The 23923-nt window shown below is 42.8% G+C and overlaps 1 protein-coding gene across 1 annotated transcript in view; it reads left to right on the top strand.

The window, feature by feature from the left end:
- The window catches only part of MPP4 (MAGUK p55 scaffold protein 4), a 47280-nt gene that overhangs the window by 13245 nt on the left and 10112 nt on the right, over nt 1-23923 (top strand). The window contains exons 8-17 of the mRNA XM_056111970.1: nt 1184-1255; nt 1967-2163; nt 6155-6219; nt 8425-8442; nt 15099-15137; nt 17122-17142; nt 18369-18383; nt 19130-19171; nt 21085-21219; nt 22294-22374. Of these exons, the coding sequence (XP_055967945.1) occupies nt 1184-1255; nt 1967-2163; nt 6155-6219; nt 8425-8442; nt 15099-15137; nt 17122-17142; nt 18369-18383; nt 19130-19171; nt 21085-21219; nt 22294-22374 (685 nt within the window). The remainder of the gene's footprint in view (nt 1-1183; nt 1256-1966; nt 2164-6154; nt 6220-8424; nt 8443-15098; nt 15138-17121; nt 17143-18368; nt 18384-19129; nt 19172-21084; nt 21220-22293; nt 22375-23923) is intronic.

Below are 23923 nucleotides of genomic sequence, written 5' to 3'. Positions count from 1 at the left end.
ATCTCTTCTGTGTTGTTCATACCCCAGCAGCTCTCTCCCCTGAGACATTCTGGTTCCTGATGGGAAATTCTCTTCCCCAAACTGCAGTTCCAGCCTTAGGAAGTTCTTCAGGCCCTCCAGCTTCTATACCCCCATCTCCCAGGTTGCTCCTCTGGAAGCTGAGATCAGGTGGGCAAAGAGAGACCATGGAGGACAGTCTGAACCTCATCAAAACACCTGTGGCTCCTAAATGTTTAATACAGCTAAACTTGGTCACCATCTTCCTGGAGGAAGTTGGGGGCGGGGTATAGAGAATTAGCAGAGGGCATCCCACAGGTAGGACATGATTGCTGGCTCTGTGTCCTATAATTCTATAGATCAATTATGCTCGGATAGGTTCTTGCAGGACTGGGTGGTATTGTGTTAAGGGACTGAAGTGAGGGGGCTGTTAAATGACTCTCTCAAGCACTGGAATATTTTGCAAACCACTGTTCTAAGAACTGGTGAGAAATGTAAGTAAGCTACTGCAAAGGGAGCTTAATGTACTGCCAGCCATGGACACACTCAGCCCCTTTGGTACCAATGAGAGTACTGCAGGACAATTGTCAAGTCTCTAAGAGTGAGAATGGGGTCTAGTTCATCTCTGAATCCCTAATGTCCATGTTCATGTATGTGGTGGCAATTCTTACCTCTGCCCATCACGATGAAAGATTCATTATTTTCACCAAATATTTGGGGGCTCCCATTTTCATTAGCCAGAAAGCTTGTCAGTTCCCTAGGAAGTGGGACATCCTTCTACACGCCTCCCCCATCATTCTGGGTTACCCAGTATAGGAAATTGGTTTTCTAGGTTCAGAAGGTCTGAGGGTTCGGGAGGGAAAGTCAGGTCCAGATTTCATCTTCTTCTAAGGGGATAGGGGTATGATCCTGATGGCTTTAAATTGGAAAGTCTCTAGGAGAGGCAAAGATTTGGGGAGAGGGAGTAAAGATAGTGACTCGAACCCTGCCACGATCCCAAGCAGTGCTGGGTTTCTTCCTAATTTTCATTTCTGGGTGGTGATATTTAGGCTCTTGGAGTCTTGTGAAAGTTCCCAGAGGAAATGCCACCATTACCTCTAGATGCGTTGAAGTATGACTTTGTTTACCAATCACAGCAATGCAATGAGCTCTGCATGTCATTTTTTTCCCCTTTGAAATTTTCTAGGCTCTCTCTCGTGGTACAATCATGTTCAAGGTGATTCCAGTTTCTGACCCTCCCACTAATAGCCAGAAGATGGTAAGCGTTTGCTGAACTTTTATACTCTGACACAGTAAGTCTTACATAATAACAGCAAACTACTTCATATCATACTGTCATTTTCTACAATGTGTGGAACATTTGTTCAATACTATGTTGTGTATTTTGAAAATATTCATAGCATGAAAAGCAGTAAATTAATACAATATAAGGAGATGGGCGATCAAGAGGCTAAAACAGAGCATCAAGAATGATAAATATCTATGCAAACATTTCTTAGAGTTAAGAGCTTCTGTTCCCAAAGTTGCATTTTTCATAGATCATTTTTCATACTTTAGGAGAAAAATTCTCTTTTGGTGAGGCTGGTGGGGAAATACACAAATAGTATGTAGGGTATTGGTTTGAACTCTTAATGGCTCTAAAGTTTAACTCTTAATTACAAAAGAGGTCTTAATTCTTTTTTTTTTAAATTTTTATTAGTGAGACATCATGAGGTACAGCTGTAGACTTACAAATTTTTGTGCTTGGGTTTCAATTATACAATGATCAAATACCCGTCCCTCCACCAGTGCCCATTTCCCACCACCACGGACCCCTGTATCGCTCCTACCCCCAATCCCCCTCATCCCACCCTCCTCTGTGGCAGGGCATTCCCTTCTGTTCTCTCTCTCTTATTTGGTGTTGTGGTTTGCAAAAAGAGGTCTTAATTCTTAATGAGCAAATATTCTGTTTATTGCACTATTCTGTCAGGTGTACGTTCGTGCCATGACCGAGTACTGGCCCCAGGAAGATCCCACCATCCCCTGCATGGATGCTGGGCTGCCTTTTCAGAAGGGAGACATCCTCCAGATTGTGGACCAGAATGACGCCCTCTGGTGGCAGGCTCGGAAACTCTCAGACATTGGGACCTGTGCAGGCCTAATCCCTTCTAACCACCTTCTGAAGAGGTAAGAAAAGTCTTCACTCCGAGACTCAGGACAGAATTCAGGATAATTAGAAGGCTTTCTTTAGGTTTCTCTTTTTTCAACAAATATGCTATCAAGAAATATGAGCAGATGAACCAACACACTGATTTATAACTCTAAATGTTAACTGATCAGTTTGCCATATGCATCTTAAATACCAGGGGAACCAGTACAAGAAGTACTTGGGAAATGAAATTCAATTCTGAAAGGTAATTCTGACTCCCTCTATTAATCTTTCAACCCTGAACTTGGACTTGATTTACTGAATCTACTACCCTCACCTCTGTTCTACTGAGGTTCAAGGGAATGAATATAGACAGGAAGAGGTGCAAAAGCTTAGCCAATGTTAAGATATCAAAAAGAAAAGGAACTATAAAAGACTAAATAGGAATGACCAATGAAGCAGAATGTAAATCATCAGTGTCTTATGGCAACTGCTGCTGAGAGGACTGAGAATAGACCATTGGATTTCACAATATAAAGGTCATTGGTGATCTTAATCAAAGAAATTACTTCAAGGGGGTAAGGCCAAAATCTTCTTCAAATTTGAAGAAATTGATGACAAGTAGCATGGAAAACTCTTGAAAACACTTTGATATAAAGAAGAAAAGAATAATGGAGGACTTTCTAGTATACAAAAGTGAAATGATATGAGAGAATTTTTTTATAAAATGGGAATAACCCATTTAGAGGATGGAAGATACAGTTGCCTGTATAAAATCTCCAGGGGGCGGCCAGGGAGAGGCCCGACAACTCTCCCCCTCGCTGCCCGCAGCCAGGGCAACTCAGGCCATGGGGCAGATGGAAGGAGGAAACAAGGGCCAAGCTGGTTGATTGATCAGATGCCGTTTATTCCATTCTCCCCATGCGCCTACCCCAGTCTCTCTGAGCCCCCATTCTAGTCTCACACTGCCCTTCATTACTATCTCTTCCTTTCTCTCCTGCTAATCTCTCTGCCTTCCATCTCGCAGCCCAGGCTCTCTCTCTCTCTCTCTCTCTCTCTCTCTCTCTCTCTCTCTCTCTCTCTCTCTCTCTCTCTCTCTCTCCACGTGCCTGCTCCTGTATTCTTCTCCTACATCCTTCTCTCTGTCCCTCTTGCTAGTCTCTCTGCACTCTATCTCGCACCTCTTTCTCTCTCTCATCTCTCCAGCTTCTGTCTCACTTGTCTCTCTAACTCCCTTGTCTCTCCAACTACTCAGCATTCTGTGCTCACACTGCACCTAGTCTGGTAGCAAAATCAACATAAGAAAGCCCTTCCTGACTGCCAGGCCCAAAGGCAGAAACACCACCTGGGGTATTCCAAAGCCCTTCCTGATTGCCCAAGGGCAAAATACCTCTTTAGGTATCCTATCCTCAGTCCAGTAACTTTGTCAACATCTTAATACTAGTTATTTTTGTATGAACACAGTAAGAGATACATTGAGGCTTGTAGGACAGCTCTCCTGGGAATATTTTGCCACAGACTACAGTGCTCAGACCAGATTAATCTTTCCTAACCCTAGAAGGGTCTGGATCTAGTTATTACTTTTTGGATCATGACAGCATTTGTCCATGACCAAGCTCTTAACTTATAGTTAAGCATTATGGCACTTTAGCCAGGCCCATCTCCATGCCAGGGTAAACACATAGCTTACCACTTGCCCTGGTTCCATCCAGTCCCTCATCTGGACCCTGTTTTGGGGGCACTAGGAAGTAAAGGCAGCTGAGGCGTAGGTGAGAGAACAGATGCCCAGGAGGAAAATAACACTGAGAGTCACATTACAAAAGTATAGCATATACAGTCTTCTTGTGTCCATACAAACATCCTGTTATTCGTCGATTGCCTCGAGCAGGCCCCAGTAACGTCTCTTCGTCCTAGCCCTGAGATTTTTTTTTAAAAAAGTACCATATTCAAGGCTCTTTCAGAGTTAGGAGAATGAGACCCTTCATTGTTACTGGTATTTGACATATTAGGTACGTCACGGAGAGTTTGCCATACTCTGCCGTGTGGGCAGGTTACATTCGGTAGCCTGCCAGTTTGTCTAAAGTAGGAATGAGATGATAAGATGTCGTGTGGCCGCAAATGCGGCGCGCTTCGGGGAGCTGGGTTTTATAGTCTGGGTTTTTTGTGATTGTGAAACTATGCAAAGGATTTAGGGAGAAGAGAAAAGTAATATTTACAAGTCAACAGAGCACAAAGAAAGAAGTTACAAATAAACACAGAGGGCTGGGACCACTGTAATGGGAGCAACCCAATAAACCTAAACTACCTGAGGCTATGCAGGAAGTACAAAACAATGTTATCTTACAGTTCCCTATGATGAAAAGGGGTTGATTCAAATTCATCAGGAAGTTGGAATTAATAATAAACCATAAAGTAAAGTAAAGTAAAGGCCCTCCCGTTGATCATCGATTTGCTCGAGCCAGCCCAGTAACGTCTCCATTGGAGACTTTGTTGTTACTGTGTCTGGCATATCGAATACTCTCGGTAGCTTGCCGGGCTCTCCGAGAGGGGAGGAGGAATCGAACTCGGGTTGGCCATGTTGGCCGCTTGTAAGGCGAACGCCCTACTTCTGTGCTATCGCTCCAGCCCATGAGAGGGCCAAATCATGAGGAACCATGGTGTTTAAATTGTTAAAGAAGAGAGATGAGATGGGTAAGAGTTAGTGGAAGGAGGCAAAAATCAATAACTTTTATGTTTCCATTGGGGATCAACAGATGACTGGGATTAGGATTAGGAAGTGCTGTTGGAGGGAAGAAATGCCGGAAATTGAGGTAATGGAGACCTTGCAGTTATTGTTCTGAAAGGTCTCAGGTATGAGGAACAGGAGGAGGTTGGGGTAGAACAGGAAAAGGCCTCTGGAGAAGATGAGAGCCAGGAAGAAGGATGTTAGGTAAGGGATTTATGTGCCTAACAACATTGTTGGGAAGTATGACAGACTGGTGTTAAGAGCTGGAGAGTCAGGTGGAATAAGCAGGGTGTGGGTAAACGATGATAAAAGTTTAGGCTTTCAGGGAAAAGGGAGGATGGTCTGGAGATGGCCATGAGAATCACTGACTCAGACCCCAGCTCCAGGCCCAGTGGAATGAAGGCCCTGTTTGTGGTACCCTAGACAGTTAACAGGAGCCTGCTTCTGTAAACACAATTGATAGGCCCTGTTCTCACATTCTGGCTAGTGTAGTTGGCAGCACAGCTGGAAATAAACTACAATGCTAGAATGAGGGAAATCAGTCAGAGTTGCACCATTTCTAGCTGCCCACTGGGAATAAAGGGTGGTGGTGGAGTGCTGACTTCGCAGAGACTGGGTTTCAGTAGGAGCATGAGTGTAGCTGGGACACTAAGCAGAGCTAGAATCAGGAAGATTTAGCTAAAGGCAACAGGAGTCCCAGAGGGCAAGTCCCATGAGGGTAGCATGAGAGGAAGGTCCTGGGGCAGAGCCTTGCAGGGGCTAGTCAGTGGCTGGGGAGTCTGAGGCAGAAATAAGGCCCCACAGAGATGAGTCCTCTGGTCCTTCTGGGCAGAAAGTGGGGAGGGTTCAGTACAGAGCACACAGCAAGGATGGGTCTGAGCACACAAAAAGGAGCATACAAAAAAGAGCAATTGGAAGAATGAAAATTCAGGACATCGAAATGCATCCATAGCCTGGGAGGGAAACCAGCACACTTGAGCAACCTAATGAGACCTGCCAAGCAGGTAAGATTGCCAGGGCCAAGAGGCCATGGGCCATAGGCCAGATACGAGTGGTATGTGAACTCAGGGTCATGAGGCAGATTTTCTTCCTAAGTCAGTGTTGCTCCTGAAAGATCTTACGAAGCAGGAAAAACAACGAGAAGAAGGGTTGTGAATATGAAGAACACACCCAGCAGTGTTTGTGAAAGGCTCTCTTTTTCATCTGGGGAGAGACAGCAGAACTCTAGGGCATTTTCTGCCCTGGATCTCTGGTACCAGGTCCACTGTTCTTTGTTTCCTGACTGTATGTTTCTATTTGCACAGGAAGCAACGGGAGTTCTGGTGGTCTCAGCCGTACCAGCCTCACACCCACCACAATTCACCCATAAGTGAGTATGTGCACAGATACCTCAAACCCAGCCCATGCAGCATGGGGGTTGGGGCGGGGGGGGGGGCAGAGGTTTTCCCTCTCCTTTGTGGACAGCTTCCTGCCCATCCAAATGACCTCCACAACATTCATGCCTTTGAATTTGAAGGTTTCCAGTTTCTGAAGATGCAAATGTTCTCATGGGGGTGACAGCTTCAGTGACCACTGACTAGTGTGAGGTCCTTGGAGATCCATAAATCATACATACACAGCACACGTTATACATACTGATCCATGTATGAATACATTACACATACTTCAGCAAGCAAGTTTGCATACCCACCCCACACTCCACACACACCTTCATGCAGGTTCTGGTTGAGGGTTATGTGTCACAATCTTTGGGAACTCTGGCTAATGGTGTCTGATGAGGAAACATGGGACTGTGTTGCTACTTGCTAAATGTAAGTTGTTTGCTGGACTGTGATTTAGAGGAAGTGAAGGTATGGATGGCAAAGGGATCCATGGTGGCAAGTGAAGGTTGCCTAGTAGAGCCCACCTGGGGCCTGCAAGAGTCAGGCCCTTTAGAAACTGACCCTCAAGCATGCTGTGGATGTAGATTAAAGAAGATTAAAGAAGGGCCAAGAGAGGAAGAGGAGGAGAGGCTGGAGAGGAGGTTGCACAGGCACAAAGTATCTCAGTATACATCAGTGTTGCAGATTTGCCTTTGACTACATTATTTTTTTATTTCTCATTTTTCAACACCAAATGTTGTTTTTTCTTTTCTTTTTTATATTAAAAAAGATAGCTCTAGAATCATTTTAAAACCAGAAACCCTCTTTCCACTGGCACTATTTGATCACATCTTCCCCAATCACAAGATGACAGTACTAGCTGCAATTCTACTGTGTGTGTGTGTGTGTGTGTGTGTGTGTGTGTGTGTGTGTGTGTGTGTGTGCGTGTGGTGGCCACATCCTGAGAAGCTCAGAATTTACTCTTGACTCTGAGTTTGGGAATTGCTCCTGGCGGTGCTTGGGAAAACATGTGGAATGCCAGGAATAGAAACTGGGTTGGCCTCATGCAAGGCAAACACCCTACCTACTGTACTATTGCTCTGCATCCCCTTTTATATTTTTATTTTTTCCAGAGTCCCTCCTGGAAATGCTCAAGGGAGCTTATGCAGTGCTGGAGATCAAATCAGGTTTAGTTGTGTGCAATGCAAGTGCCTGGCCCACTGTACTAACTCCCTGGTCCCCCTTTTTATCACTTCAAACATTTTATCAGAAATATTTTTCATGATAAATCTTCATAGTGATACTGTAGTTATTATTCCAATGTTTTGAAAGTTTACCAAACTAAACTAAAATGTTTAAAATTCATTTTCCATTTTTAAAGAACCATGGAAATATGAATGAAATTCCCAATTATGGTTGACATTTAATTTCCATGGGTAGCCTCTAATTGATTTCTGTTAGTCTATTTGAAAAGTTCGCCTGAAAATAGTTTTAAGCTTCTATCTTTATTTTCACCTGTTTCTGAGTTCTGGAACTCAAGGTTGGAGTCACTGACTTGAAAGATTACCACCCTGGGAATGTTTCTGATTGATCCAGGATGTTTATTGAACCATGAGGCCATTTCTTTGTGATTGCTATTGATGTTGCTGCAATAAACATAATTCTCTCTATGTTCTGTTTAACTGTTATCACTGGAATACATCTTCAGTAGATTTCTGAGCCATGAGGTAGAGGCAATTTTATCAATCAAGGGAGAAAAATGTGTGGATGTCTCTTAAGAAGGCTATTTATCAAAATGCGCTTATAATTGCTATCACTCTCTTCCTTCCTTCCCTTTCTCCCAGTCCAGCTATTTGAGTTCCTTAAATGTACACATCTAAGTGCATTAACTTAGAAATGAGTAGAAGACATACATTAACTTAGTAATGAACAAAACCACAATCCTTTTAGAGCTCCCTAAATATTAGGAACTTCGATTCACCAGAGCAGATAGAACCTCATTTCCAACAAATCTTATAAATACATTCATTTCAATAGGACAGCCACAGAGTGCTTTTAAATAAAAAAAATTGCCACTAAATTTTTAGAAAACAAGGTCAGAATATGTATTATTATGAATTTGTCTCTTTTTTATTTCTAATTATCTGAGAAACTATAGCATAGTTTTCTGTTTCTCTTTTTTTCTTCTGTTTCAATCATTTGCCTATACCTAGTGATTTCTATGGAAGAAGGTAAGAAACGGTGATGGGGGTGGGGGTAATCGTGAGGTGGGAGTAGGGGTGTGGTACCAGAGATCCAATTAGGATTCCTTCTGACCCTTGTGCCTTCTCCCTCCCCTTTTGTGTTTTTCTTAACTTGCTTCAGCTATTTATTGGATTTTTCCTATTACCTAGTAAAGTACAAGTCACAATAACCCTAATTTATATTTTTAATGTCAAAAGATTGCAAACACAGATTAATTATTCTAACTTTGAGAAGAATGAAAGAGGTGACATTTATTTGCCGCTCTACCACATGGTAAGAATGCAATAAAAGTTGTGAAATTTATCAACTCTTACTACATTCAATGTATCACATAGTATCTACAACAGCCCTGTAAGGCTGTGCTGCTGTTTCTATTTATTTTGGATTACACCTCTCAGTATGGGGCTGGAGCGATAGCACAGCGGTAGGGAGTTTGCCTTGCACGCAGCCAACATGGCTGACCGGAGTTCGATTCCTCTGCCTCTCTTGGAGAGCCCGGCAAGCTGCTGAGAGTATCTTGCCCACACGGCAAAGCCTGGCAAGCTCCTCGTGACGTATTCGATATGCCAAACACAGTAACAAGTGTCACAATGGAGACATTACTGGGCCCGCTCGAGAAAATCAATGAAAAACGGGAGGACCATGACCGTGACACCTCTCAGTACTCAGGGCTTACACATAGCACTATGTTCAAGGATCATTCTGAGCGGGGCTGAGAGACCCACATGTGATGCTGGGGATCAAACCCTGGTTGGCCAGGTGCAAAGCAAGTACTCTACCCACTGTACTAATTCTCTGGTCCAAGACTTGTTATTTTTTATGATGGAAAGACTGAAATTTGGAGAAGGTAAGAGTATTATCAGAAGTGGTAATTGAAACTTGTTGTCTGATTAAAGCTTCTGGCTCTGAAGATGGGAGGTGCCAAATATTCCCTGACACCACAACTCTTCACGATCTCTTTCTTTGTATCTTTGTCACCTATCTGTCTCTCTGTCTCTGTCTCCCTCTCTCTCTTAACACACATACACACACACACACACACACACACACACACACGAAAGAAAGCAAACTGCTAATGTGTGGAGGGGAAAGCATCCATCTTAGCCCCACCCACATTTCTTCTCTGATTGTATAAGGGGAAGGAGCTTAAATCTGGGTCTCTGGTCTTGGGATCCTGGTGAGCAAAGGGCTCAAAGTCTCAGTTGGCTTGGATTGCAAGAGACCACAGACCACTACCTTCTTCCTTTGTGCTCACCAGCAAGAGTAAACGTAGCCCTAGTGGGGGCTATTATTAATCACTTATCACTTAACTTCCCGTTAGTCATCGATTTGCTCGAGAGGGCGCCAGTAACGTCTCCATTTGTCCCTGTCGCGTGCTAGTGTAGCCCAATGGCATCTGTTCGCTCCGGGAACATGAAGGGCCTCAAACCAATCGTTCATGATCTAGATGAAGAAGTCTGACCATCTGGTAGGTGGGCGGCCACACGGTCTCTTGACATCCCGTGGAATCCAATCAGTAACAGCTCTAGTCCAACGGTCGTCTTTAAATCTCATTACGTGACCAGCCCATCTGATTTTCGACACCTTGGCAAATGAGACAGCGTCCCTGATCCTTGATTGTCGACGGATGTCAGAACTCCAGATTCGTTCTCTCATTTGAGTGAAACGTGATATTCCAAGCATAGCTCTTTCTATTCTTCTTTGGGAGACCTGAATAGCGTTCTCATCCTGTTTGTGTAGGGCCCAGGTCTCTGAGGCATATGTTAATGCAGGAAGAACAGTGGAATCAAAGAGATGTGCCCGGAGCCGGAGGTTCTTCGTCCTCTTAGCTATTTCTTCGACGTTCTTGAAGGCGTTCCAAGCCGCTCTCTTCCTCCTGCGCAGCTCGGGTGCCAGGTCATTTGTCATGTTGACCTCTCGACCTAGGTACACATAGCTGTTGCATTCGGAGATGGTCGTTCCATTGAGAGCGAATGGGGCGTCAGGAACAAGGCTGTTTCTCATAAACATTGTCTTCGTAAGATTCAGCTGTAGTCCTACCTTTCCACACTCACGGGCAAAGTCGGCCAGCATTTGTGCCACTTGGCTGATGTTTGGTGTTATTAAAACAATGTCATCAGCAAAGCGGAGGTGGTGTAGTTGCCGACCATCTATCTTCACTCCCATTCCTTCCCATTTTAGTCGTCGCATGATGTTCTCAAGGGTGGCACTGAAGAGTTTCGGTGAAATGGTATCACCCTGCCGCACCCCTGTCTTGACATCAACAATCACTTCTTTGTAGAATGGTGAGATCCTGGTAGTGAATCCGCAATACAGCTCACGGAGGATCCTGATGTATTGGGCTTGAATGCCCTGATTGGCTAGGGCTTCAATGACCGCTTCCGTCTCAACAGAATCAAAGGCCTTCTTTAAATCAATGAACGTTAAGCAGAGCAGCATCTTGAACTCCCGAGAAACCTCAATGAGCTTGGTTATCGTGTGGATATGGTCGATGGTGCTGAATCCTTTGCGAAACCCTGCTTGCTCGCATGGTTGTCCTTCATCTAGTGTTCTGCCAATCCTATTCAGGATGACTCGAGTGAACAACTTGTAGATGACAGACAATAGGCAGATCGGGCGATAGTTGCCAATGTCATGGATGTCTCCCTTCTTGAACAGTAGTACGGTCCTGCTGGTTTTCCATTGGGACGGAACCTTGCATTCAGACAGGTAGCGAGTGAAGAGCCGAGCCAGTGTATTGATGAGTACTGACGGCAGGTTCTTCAGGTGTTCAGGTCTGACCTTGTCTGGGCCGGGTGCTGTTTGTTTCTTTACCGACAAAATGGCGTGTCGGATTTCGGAAGGGAGAACGTTGGGAACGACATACCCATCCTGTGGAATTTGGTATGTAGGCAAGTGGACATGGCTATTGAAGAGATTTGAGTAGAAGTCATGGATAATCTTCTCCATTGCCATTCTGGAGGATGAGATGGAACCATCAGGACGTCGGAGGGCAGTCATCTTGGTCTTATAGTTGGCGAAGGACAGGCGGGCGTTACGAATACTTTTCCCGGCTTCTGCCGCATCTACCAGTACTTCTGCTCTTCTCTCTTTGAGGTCTTCCTTGATTGCATCTCTGCACTGCTTTGCAAGCTCGGACGTTAGCTTGCAGTTGCCTGAGGCATGCGCCAAACCACGCTGGCGAATTAGCTCAAGAGTTTTCGAAGATAGGCGACTTTTTGTGGCTATCTCTCTCTTGGCGTTCCTCGCACATTCATGGAGGTGCTGAACCAGTCGATCGTATTCCTCGTCAATGTTGTCAACAATGGCATCTTCCCATGTTGCCGCAATAGTACCAAAGAGTTCCCAGTTGGTGGTCATTCTGGGAGTTCTCTTTTTGAACTTTGCAGCCCTTTCTCCCCGCTCTGTGAAGTAGAATTTTGCACCAAGGAGACGGTGGTCCGATCCCGTTAGAAATTTTGGGACAACAGCGACATCGGTCAGGCAAAACCGTTGATTGAATATGATGTGGTCTATTTCGTTGTGGAATCGTCCACCGGGAGACTCCCATGTCCATCGTTTAGATTCTGCCTTCTGGAACTGTGAGTTACCATGAATGGTCTTGGTCGACATGATGAACTCAGACAGTCTCTCACCCTGTTCGTTCCATTCTAGGCCATGGGTCCTGATGTGAAGTTCTTCAGCTGATCTTCTCAGTCCTATCTTGGCATTAAAATCACCCACGATGATCTTGTAGAAGGTGTGGTCTTCTTTATAGAACTTCTCTAGCTCCATGTAGAACTTCTCGATTTCTCTTTCATCATAATGAGATGTTGGTGCGTAGACAACGAAGATAGAAACTGCAGGCAGTGAGCCACATCTATTCAAATGTAAACGTCCGATTCGGGTTGTTAGGCATTCGAATGAATCAATGCTCTTGGCCAAGTTTGTGTTGACAAGGACACCGACGCCTCCAACACCTCTTTTATCGCATGTTCCAAGGAACAATTCTTCTCCAGTGTCAAAAACGGCATGGTGAGATTCGTGCCTTCTTGTCTCGGTCAGACCCATGATGTCGTACTTGATCATTTGCGCTTGTACCATCAGGTCCTCGATGGATGCATCTGATGCTAGCGTACGTGCATTGAAAGTACAGACGATCATTTTTGTCTTCCTTCGTTGTGGCAGCCTAGGTCGGCCTTGAGATTTTGTCGGCCTCTCCTTTCTCATCCTTCTCAGTGCTGCCATGTCGGTGAAGCCTTCAGGGTCAGGTGAATGAGACCAGTTGTAGATACTGGTTTTGGCATATTGAATACACAGTGGATAGCTTGCCAGGCTCTTCCGTGCGGGTGGAATACTCTCTGTAGCTTGCCAGTCTTTCCGAGAGGGATAGAGGCTTTTGGGGTGACCTCTAATCACCCTTGTAGGTGTTACCATATTTGAACCCTATCAAATATGGTATGACAATTCCAGAAGATGGGTATTTAGTGTCTTATGATGTGTTGCGTGGCCGCAAGCGGCCACGCGGGTCCGGAAAGCATCCTGGAGTGTGGCGACGGCTGGGTAGTGGAAGTAGTGGAAGTCTGCCAGTGGGGTATTTATCTGGGTAGGGTGGGTCTCCTGTGCATAATTCGATCCCTGGGTGGTTGATGGAAGCAGACAGGGCAGGGTAGGGTGGGGCTCCTGATTGGAATCCCTTTGTCACCTGTGGTGGTGGGAGCAAGCAGAGAAGCTCTGTCCCTGGGTCCGCCGAGCCTGGAGTCCAAGGTCTCAGAGAGTTCCGCTTATCTTGTTCTGTGGGTCTTCAGTCGTGCGTGGGTCTCGGCCGGAGCTGCCGCGCGGGTCCGGAAAGCGTCCTGGAGTGTGGCGACGGCTGGGTAGTGGAAGTAGTGTCGAGAGTGGAAGTCTGCCAGTGGGGTATTTATCTGGGTAGGGTGGGTCTCCTGTGCATAATTCGATCCCTGGGTGGTTGATGGAAGCAGACAGGCAGGGTAGGGTGGGGCTCCTGATTGGAATCCCTTTGTCACCTGTGGTGGTGGGAGCACGCAGAGAAGCTCTGTCCCTGGGTCCGCCGAGCCTGGAGCTATTATTATCAACATGTAAAACTGGGGAGGAAGTTGGACATAAATCAATCCATAACACTCCCTCTAGCTGCTGCTGAGGAATTGTGGATTTGGAGGAAGCGAATTAGGGGCTCTTTGAGTTTCACAATAAAAAAGATGCTTCTGGAGATTTGCCCCCAGCCTCTGTAAACAAGTGACCTCTGGAGTTTGCTTACCTTTCACAAATAAACCTCTACTTGTGTTCGAGGACATAACAAGTTTGCTATTAAAATTACTCATCTGAGAAATAATCTCGAAATGAATACAGGGATTGAATGACAGAGTTAAAATTGTTTGCTAAGTCTCTGTGCTCCTATCTCTATAAAAACAGCATTTTCCCATAAAAGTTTAATATTGTATTTTTCCTTAAAACATTAAGAATATGATCTTTGGAGAGGTACTATTAAACTCAATATATTACTTTATAATGTCATAGCTTTGCGCTTTGGGGAAATGTGTAAGATTTACTTGTTAAACTACTATTTGTCAATTACCTGGGGAGAGATGGGCCCTGTGTGAGGTACAAAATGGCAGGTGCTGAAAGAAAAAAAATAATTTTCAGAACTTATATTCAAGTAACCTATTTTGATGTTGAAAGAAAATTTGTATTCAATTTAATGAATCATTACCATGTATCTAATATGTGGAAGATATTGTACTAAGCTTTGTGAAGTATATAAAACTTAGTAAAAGTTTCTGCTGTCAAGACTTATCTTGGAGGCTGAATAAAACAAACACCCAAAAATTATATTACAAGGTAGAGTATTGTGCAATGGCAGAAAAATTCAAAGTCAAAATAAATATTACATGGGGATACAGGGGCAGATTTGTCAGGAATGCTTATATTGATGGGGGTTTGGGATGAATTTGAAGCATTACAGGCAAAGAGGGCAGTGTGAGCAGTGGTACAGAGAAAGTGCTAGTGATGAGAGTCTAAGATATTGTGAAATAGAGAAGTGGACAATAGCCGTTAAAGTTGGGTTAAGTTGCTTTGAATATTAGGCTGAATGGTTAATTAATTAATTAATTAATCAATTAAGTTTTGGTTTTGGGCCACACCTGGTGGTGTTAAGAGCTTACTCATTGTAAGAAATGTAAGGGATCACTCCTGGTGGAGTTTAAAGAACCATAGTGGGTGTCAGAGATGGAACCTAAGTTTGCCTACTACAAGACGGGCACTACTATCACTGTGTCTTGGTTGAATGAATTTTAAAGTTAGGTATTTTTTTCTCATATATATCCAAGTTAAAAGTAAATATAATTTTCATTTCTGAGCTTCCCATGCAGTATTTAATCTGGTAAGGGTTATTACTTATCCTCATTACATTTGGAAAACATTTCAAGATTAAATTCTGTGTTTTGAAGTTTACAAAATCATTTTATGTTATATAGTCTCTCATTTCAAACATTTTGGTGCACATTACCCCTTTTTCAACTCTTCAAGTGAGTAATAGTTGTAAAAGTAATATTATTGTAATGTAGCCTACTTTTCTATGTATAGGAGAATTTGGTTATTAAGATATTTTAAATGCTATTTGTTCTTTTTTTGTGCTTGTTTATAGAAGATGACATGAAAATTGATGAAAAGTGTGTGGAAGCAGGTAACATTTCCTTGTGAAAGATTTACTCCTGGTAGCAGATTTACTCTTGGCTACAGATTATTTGCTGCAGAGTGGGTCAGGGGTAGCACAGCCACCCCCCAAAATCCCAATCCCATCCCCACAATACTTTTTTTTTCTCATTAAACTTTTGTTTTTAATGGGTCTCAAAATTCTGTGACAGATATTTGGTCAAGTTGTTTCCATTAAAAAGTACTGATTTTAAATACTAAATAACTTAAACTGCCACACACACACACACACACACACACACACACACAATGGTTCACAAAACATTTTCCTTTCCTTCAGAAGGTTTTACGATGCGTTGTTGTCATTAACCAGTCTTTTACTATTAAACTTAAATGGCCAATTGAGACAAACAGTTCTGAGACCGTTCTTCCACCACTGATTAAGACTGGGGTGGCCATCGTTGATATGGTGCCTGGCAAGCCCATGTGTGTTGAGAGCTTCTCTGACTACCCTCCTCTGGGTCATTTTGCTGTTCATGATATGAGGCAGACTGTTGCTGTGGGTGTCCTCAAAGCAGTGGACAAGAAGGCAGCTGGAGCTGGCAAGGTTACCAAGTCTGTCCAAAAGGCTCAGAAGGCTAAATGAATATTAACCCCACAATACTTTTTCCATGGTTCTGACACATGGAAGGGAAGCGCATTTGTGGGTTGTTCCCAGGCTTCAAACTAGTTTTCTTGGAAGTGCTCTAGAAAACTAGTCCTGGAAAGGATCTCAGATATTCTGAGTTAATGTCAGGTATCACTTTCAGCAAGACTCAGGTGGACCAACTGGAGACCATGTGCTTTTTGTGGAATACTGAAAACACTGAGATGTCAAATATGAAAACAGAAAAACCTGGGAATACTTCTGTTTCTATTCTTATATTTATTTATTTTGTAAATTGGGGGGATACTTTCAAATTGAATGGCAGAACTAACAATGGCTCAGGAATCACATTGGTAATGTTATATTTGAATTAAAAATGTTACATTTTATCCATTCTATAAATTCTAGTTTCTTAATTTTTAATGTCTATTAAAAATGCTAACAACCGTTTCACAGGATGAGAAAGTTGGTATATGTCAAATATTTCCCAGTCACCTATATAAGTTTACCCAACAGAAATACTTGCACAGTCAAGCATTCCCCTTGCTGCTAAGGTCCTGAATCTTCAGGCTCTGTGTGTCCTGCCAATGACTGAAAGTTCTCCTGTAGTAGAGTTATGCCATAACTGGTCATTGGCAGGAATGTTTTCTGGAATGTTTTTCCATTGTTTCTTCCCAGCCTTTCATCATGGCTATGCTGCTTAATGCTATGCAGCTTATATATGCCAATTTCACCTTGATTTAGAAAAAAAGGTGGGGGTTTTGTTTGTTTTTTAAAGGTTTTTTTAAGGTTTCTTAGGGCATATTTAAAAGCATACCCAGTATTTTAGGTTTTCACTCCGACTCAATATCTGTCCTATAATATGTCCTGTAACCTTAAATAAACCAGAATGAAATAGCATTGTGTTCTCAGCCACACTGACATACCCATTGGAACTGGGGGGTTACAGCTTAGTACTTATGGGTCATTCCTGGTAATGTTCAGGAGACTATGCAGTGCTAGGGATCCAACCTGCTTCTCCGACATACAGAGCATGTACCCAGCCTGTTGAGTGGAAAATGTTTTAAAGATTGTATAAGATGCAGATGCACAGGTCAAAGACTAAGACTGCTGGTGTTGGAGCAATAGCACAGCAGGTAGGGCATTTGCCTTGCACGAGGCCGACCCGGGTTTGATTCCCAGGATCCCATAGTTCCCCTGAGCACCACCAGGGGTAATTCCTGAATGCAGAGTCAGGAGTAACTCCTGTGCATCGCCAGGTGTGACCCAAAATGAAAAAAAAAAAAGACTAAGACTGCAAAAATATTGATGTGGAATGGGTAGTAATGTAATGACATTTTGGGGTTTTTGCTGCCATGGAAAATTACAGATGAAGAAACATTTGAATCTGGTAAGTTAAAATGAGTATTAGGATCTTTAAAATGTCTGTTATACATCTTTAGTTGAATTTATACACGTGTTTAAGAGCACTGTAACGCTGTCCTCCCGTTGTTCATTGAATTGCTCGAGTGGGCCTAGTAATGTCTCCATTGTGAGACTTGTTGTTACTGTGTTTCTCATATCAAATACGTCACGGGTAGCTTGCCAGGCTTTGCTGTGCGGGTGAGATACTCTTGGCAGCTTGCCAGGCTCTCCGAGAGGGGCAGAGGAATCGAGCTTGGGTGGGCCGAGCCGGCCATGTGCAAGGCAAACACCCTACCTGCTGTACTATCGCTACAGTTTAAGAGATGTAATAAAACAATCATTCAAGTACATAAACAGTGAGACATTGTAAATTTTACCTTCATTGGTGTTTTTCATCAGGAGTAGTTTGAGACTCTGTATGGGCATTTTTTTTAGGTCATCATGTTGATTATGGGTGTTACTGGTTTTCAATTGGAAAGAATCAGGAATGGTGGCCTTCTTCAGCACCTGGAATGTCCTGCTGTCAAAAGTCATCACAAGAATAAATACACAATTCTTTTTAATTTATGTTTTATAAAGTTGTTCATGATTTATTACTTTCAATATTCCAACACCAGTCCCACCACCAGTAAATGCACAATTCTTTTTTTTTTCCAATTCTTTAGTATACAACCATGATAGAGATTTTTACAAGTTGTGGTATGAAAAGCTTAGAAGTTTAGAATATAATCATTAAGGAGAGAAAGACACTTGAACAGAATAAAGAGTTTACTTGAAATTTCTGAATAATTTATTCCACATATTCTGACTGCTCCATACTGATATTACGAACACTGAAAAGTGGGGTAGTTCACAGACTTCTTTTTTAAAAACATATATATTATTGTTGATGACATGTGATATTATCAAGTATCTCAAAAGTACAATCTCATTAGTAACAAATTAGATCTCAAAAAAGATTTTAATTCTTTTGGGACAGTTTAACGTTATTCACTGAATTCCAAGTATCTTGTGTTTTCTTATTTCTTCCCTGTCTGTAATTATCTCAACAAATATCTCTACTTTAATGAAGGCAGTTTCCCTTAGCCATGGTACATCTTTTCATAAGAGTAACAGAACTTTTGTCATTTGTCTTCAATTGATGACTCACTTGGTCTTCTCAATAACTTACTTTTTTCATATCTTATGTTTTTTCACTTTTCCAATATCCAGAGGAGCTTTCTGAAGGTAATTGTTTCCTTTTATTTCCAGAGGAAGCCCCAAAGAGCTGTTTAAGATATTTTCACTTTCTCATAATTGATACTTGACAGGATGTTTATGACATTATATATAATTTGTAGATAAAGATCAATGATGAAATATTCAACTATATGGAAAATTTGAGCTCAAAGCAAATTAAGATTTATTATCATATATTTTAAATATTTCCTTTTAAACTATTGATATAATCCAGCATGAAAACTTTTTTTCTCAGAAGATGGAATTGATATTGTATGTTTTCTTATATTTTAAAATGTGTTTTTTTAAATGTGTGAAATTACCATCAGATTTTAAATGTGTTAAAAAGCTTGTACATGTTAGTTGATTCCATAAGCTAATGAAAGTTCATGTACCTATTTCTTTCTTATAATTAGGTTTCTTAGGGCATGTTTAAAAAACATACCAAATATTTTATGTTTTCACTCTGACTCAATATCTGTCCTATAACTTTAGACAAACCTGAAATAGCATTGTGTTTTTAACCACACTAGACAGAATAGACTTCATGTGTTATTACCACTCTGCAGAGCATCTTTGTAGGGTGCATGCAATAGAGTACTTAGATCATTCTTCAACAAACTGTTCAAGACTAAATTCAGGCACACTTTCCTCCATTTTGAAATAGTGTCATTTGAAAATCTGATGGTAATTTCACACACATTTTAAATAATTTTTTCCTCCACATATTTTGTTCCTGCTATTCTCTGTTCCAGACAAGGAGGAATTTGTGGGCAATGGTCAGAAGCTCTTTGTTGGTAGGTGATGATTTAAAAGGTAGGTTTTTGTACTTTCTGAATTCTATTCATGCTAGCTTGATGCTATCTGTTGATGGACATTTCCAAACATATCCCTTGTTCTAGTTCCCTTTATTTTTCAAGCCCATATGCTGATGTATTGATTATTCATTTTAATTAATTTCATTCCCACTGGGTAGTTTTTAATTATTCACTAAACACAATAATAATAATTGTTTTTTTTGTATTGTACCTGGTAGGGCTCAGTGCAACTCTGTGATCTATGCTCAGAGGTCATTCCTGGGGGTGCTTTTGGGACCGTGTGGTGCTGGAGATCTAACCTGAACCTCAGCATGCAAAACACATGTCCAGCTGTTGAACTTTTCTCTCTGGCCTCAAATGCCAAAAATGTATTTACTTCCAGATAATTTCATAATGTATCTAACTGTATTATCTACAATTTTCTGGACACTTAGTTTATGGCCACGTTTTCATAATCTGTCAGTTGGACAGCACTTTGTACAAGCACCATCTGTTGCAAACCATGCCAGGGTTGGGCCTTCTCCTCCACAAGACAGAGAACAACAGGACTGTAGACCTCATAAAGTAGAATGTTGCTTTTCCAGGCCAGAATGGTTGTATTGAGGCTTAAAAAACTTGCAGCCACCTTTCTGATCTTTTCTGGAACAATTCTATTCATTTCTAACTCATTCGCTGTGCAGAGGAGGCATCTGCATAAAGGTGGGGAAGAAGCAGCCCTGGGAAGGAGGCAGAGCAGAATGGGAGGCATCATGCAGGGCACATGGCGGTGGGTGCAGTTGGAGAAGGGGGTCTGCTGTTCCTGTGATCTGATCCCTTGCAACCTCACCTGGGTGGAGCTCTGCTCTTCCTACTATCCATACCCGGTCCTGCACAGATGATCAGAACTGATAATAAATCTGTCTGTTGAGGTTAGTAAGCCCCAGGAGGGTCTCCACTGAAGGTGTTAAGCACTTGGAATATGCAGGGCTAGGGTGAATCCATCAGCAATAAATGGAAATGTGGCTCCATCTTCTCAGGGAACAGCGCTAACACAGGAATCCCCATGATTCAGGGGCCAATTTAAATAGGGATCTAGAAATCACAGTGAAGATGCCCAACTCTGCCACTGATCACACAGTTGTGAGCAACCACTGAAAAAATGTGAGTATAAGCTTCTTCTGCAATTTCCCCTGAGCCTGGAACACTGCAGTGGCCCAGATGCTCTCACCTGAGTCTATGTTAACTCTCCCCATAAATTTCATCCTGCTAATCCTCATAAGAAACAGAAACCCAATCATGTCATGCCTGTCTCTTGACCTTCCTGTGAGCAGTCCCCAGTCTGCGGGGACCAAAATCCAACATTTGACCTAGGCCCCCTGTGACCTCCTTGGCTTTTTCTTCAACCCCATTGTCTACCACACCCCTTACTGAGCACTAACCCACAGCTACACAGACCTCCTTTCCTTGTCCTCCTTCAGCACACGGGCATGCTCCTTCCTCTGCACCTTTGCAGCGACTGTTCCCTCACCTGGATAGTTCTTACGGGTGGATGCCTCCTTAACTGGCCGCATTGCTTAACTCAGATACCTGCTCTGGGTCAGTTTTGCTGAGACACTGACTGTGTCCACTTGAAGAAGCCTCCCCCTCCCCCAACCTCTTGACATACCCCTTTGTGGTCTCTTCTTAAATTTCTCCTTAAAACACGAACTGCATGAAGAAATGGGCTCATGCTAGTTGTCTGCACCGACGCCCGCCCTTGATCGGAGGCACTGGAAGCAACTTGGAGCTAACGACTTTGTCGGCCTCATTTCTTTCCTGTTGCTTACAGTTTTCTCGCTGTGAGCAGATGCGGGTTCTGCATCGGCCCCATCACGGGCCGCGGGCTCAGTGTCCGTGTATTCCTCCCTCTGCAGCGGGCTTCCGCCGCAGCATGCGCCTTTCCCGCCGCCAGTCTCACCGTGGCGCCCAGGCCTGCAGTGCAGCGTACGAGGACGTGGCGAGGTACCAGCGATGCCCCTCTGACAAGTACCGCCCCATCGTGCTCGTGGGTATGTGCCCGCAGACAGCGCCGCCTCTGGGGACACACGTGACATTTTCCTTCTAGACTCAATTGCCCTGCGTCTCGAGGAACAGTCAACTCTTTAGAGACCACTATAGATACCCATAGACCTACGTTTTTGTTTCGGGACCACATCCGGGGATGCTCAGGACTTACTCCTGGCTCTGCATTCAGGATTTATGCCTGACGTTTCTGGGAGGAGGAGGCGAACCAAGTAGGATGCGAGGGATCATACCCTGGCCAGTCACACCGAACCTGTATCTATCTGACCCCCAAAACATGTCTTCTTAAGAAGTTTGTATTTTATGTATGGGTTTAATCAATGAAACTTCGTTGTATAGTGCTTTTATAGTCTACAGCTAAATGTGGTATGCAGTGGGATTTGTTAACTTGTGTAATCACAAGTTTCTTTTGATGCTCTTATCAGATTTGTTTTTCACATCCCATCCCGTTTCATGCTACCCCATACCTTCCCTTGTTCTTTAAATCCAAAATATTTTAGATACTTTTCCTAGATGGCACAGTTCTATGTCTTAGGGAAATGCGTTGTGTGGGTATTTTTCTAATTCAGACCAAAAATCCAGTTTGCGGATCTCATGAAACGGGGTAGCATGTCGTCCCATTGTTCATCGATTTGCTGGAGCAGGCACCGGTAATGTTTCCATTGTGAGACCTGTCTTTACTGTTTTTGGCATATTGAATATGCCACCGGAAGCTTGCCAGGCTCTGCTGGGCGGGTGGGATACTCTTGGTAGCTTGCGGGGCTATTCGAGAGGTACAGAGGAATCGAATCTGGCTGACCGTGTGCAAGGTAAACACTCTACCCACTGTGCTATTATTCACTGGTCCATAGCCATAACCACCCTGAATGTGCCCAATCCTGTCTCACCTTGGAAGCCAAGAGTTCTTCACCACAGTTCCAATTTGTGAGAAAGAAAGCTATATAATTCACCCCCCCTAAAAAAAAAAACCCAAGTTGCTCTCATCTTTTTAATAGGAAGGTTAAAATAATTATTTCACTACATGACACTTATCTACATCTCATAATTGTTCATGTATTTAGGACCTTCTGGTGTTGGAGTAAATGAACTGAGAAGACAACTTATTGAACTTAATCCTAACTGCTTTCAAAGTGCTGTGCCACGTATGTCTCATTCTTCTTTCATAGCAGTTATGTTTGCTAACAGACTCTGCAGATGTACTGGTCTCTCTAAACTATGTCATGCCATGTTTGCTGTAAGAATATGATAGTCCATAATGTTTCTAACTATACTAATTTTAATGAAGGGAATTGAGTTGCTAGCATGTAGTTGGTAGGCTTTTAAAAGTTGACTCATCCTTTATCATTTCTCAGCAATCATATAGATGACCTTTTAGGAAGACAGACATTTAGCAATCATAGCTAATATTCATTGAGTACTTACTGTCTTCCTGACACTCTGCTTGAGTTTTGTTTTTGGCCACACCTAGTGGCATTCTGGGGCTACTTCCAGCTTTCCACTCAGGTCTCACTCCAGATGGTATTTCAGACACCATGTCACTGTCACTGTCCTCCCGTTGTTCATTGATTTGCTCAGACACCATATGGTACCGGAAATTGAACCCATGCTCCAGCCCACAGCATAGGTTTTTGGTCTATGTCCTTGACCCATCTGTTTGATTTTAAGAGTCTTATTTTTTTTAACTCGGACATTTAAAAATATATGCATATGTATTTCCATTCATTTTTAAATCCATAAAAGCATGTCTGTGCTTTACTGAGCTTTACCCTTCCTTAGTTGGAGGACTTGCCAGTGTCATACTCTGTAATTCAGGCATGCAATGACTACAGAATTCATGAGGCTCACAGTAATGCTCACCAGGGGTCATATTTACTGACCATGTCATACTCACATTTTTAGTAGAGGTATTTGTTGGGGCATAGCCAGAAATTCCTTTTTTTGTTTTCTTTTGTTACTCATCCACTTATTTTGATGGGTCTCATTCTCCTAAAGAGCCTTGAATATGATCTCAGGGCTAGGATGAAGGAGATGTTACTGGGGCCTGCTCGAGGCAATCGACGAATAACAGGATGATTTGTGATTTGTGATTGTGATTTTGTTAGTAGAACTAGCTGGAATGCAGCAGGAACTCTGTGGTACAGACAGAAATCACTTGTTCTGGGGATCGCAGTCGGTAAAGCTGCCAGGCTCTAGGAGTAGAACTTCTGTGCAGAAACGCCTATTTATTTTTTAAATTTTCAAAAATTTATTTATTCTTTTTTTAATCACCGTGAGCTACACTTACAGAGTTTTTATGATTGAGTTTCAGTCATACAACGATCGAATACCCATCCCTCCACCAGTGTACATTTCCACCACCAATGTGCCCAGTATCCCTCCTCCTCCCCCATCTCCCAATGCCCCCTGCCTCTATAGCAGACAATTTCCCTCTTACTCTCTCTCTAATTATGGGCATTATGGTTTGCAATTATAGATACTCTCATATACTTTTCATTTTCATTTGGTACCCTTAGTAGACAAAGTCTGTCATAAGAAGCACAAGGTGGTTCTTTTTGGAGGTCCACTTCTGACTTATGAGAAATTCATCTTCATTTATCCTGAAAGTCTAAACTGTTTCCATTAGTATTCCCTTATTCCCCCCTATAGTCGGTATCAAGCCTCCTAAAGGCTCCATGTGCATCGTCTCACCCC

Source organism: Sorex fumeus, unplaced genomic scaffold (genome assembly GCF_029834395.1).
Source record: "Sorex fumeus unplaced genomic scaffold, SorFum_2.1 ptg000014l, whole genome shotgun sequence".
NCBI classification, from domain to species: Eukaryota; Metazoa; Chordata; class Mammalia; order Eulipotyphla; family Soricidae; genus Sorex; species Sorex fumeus.
This window is presented reverse-complemented; position numbering and strand designations above follow the sequence as displayed.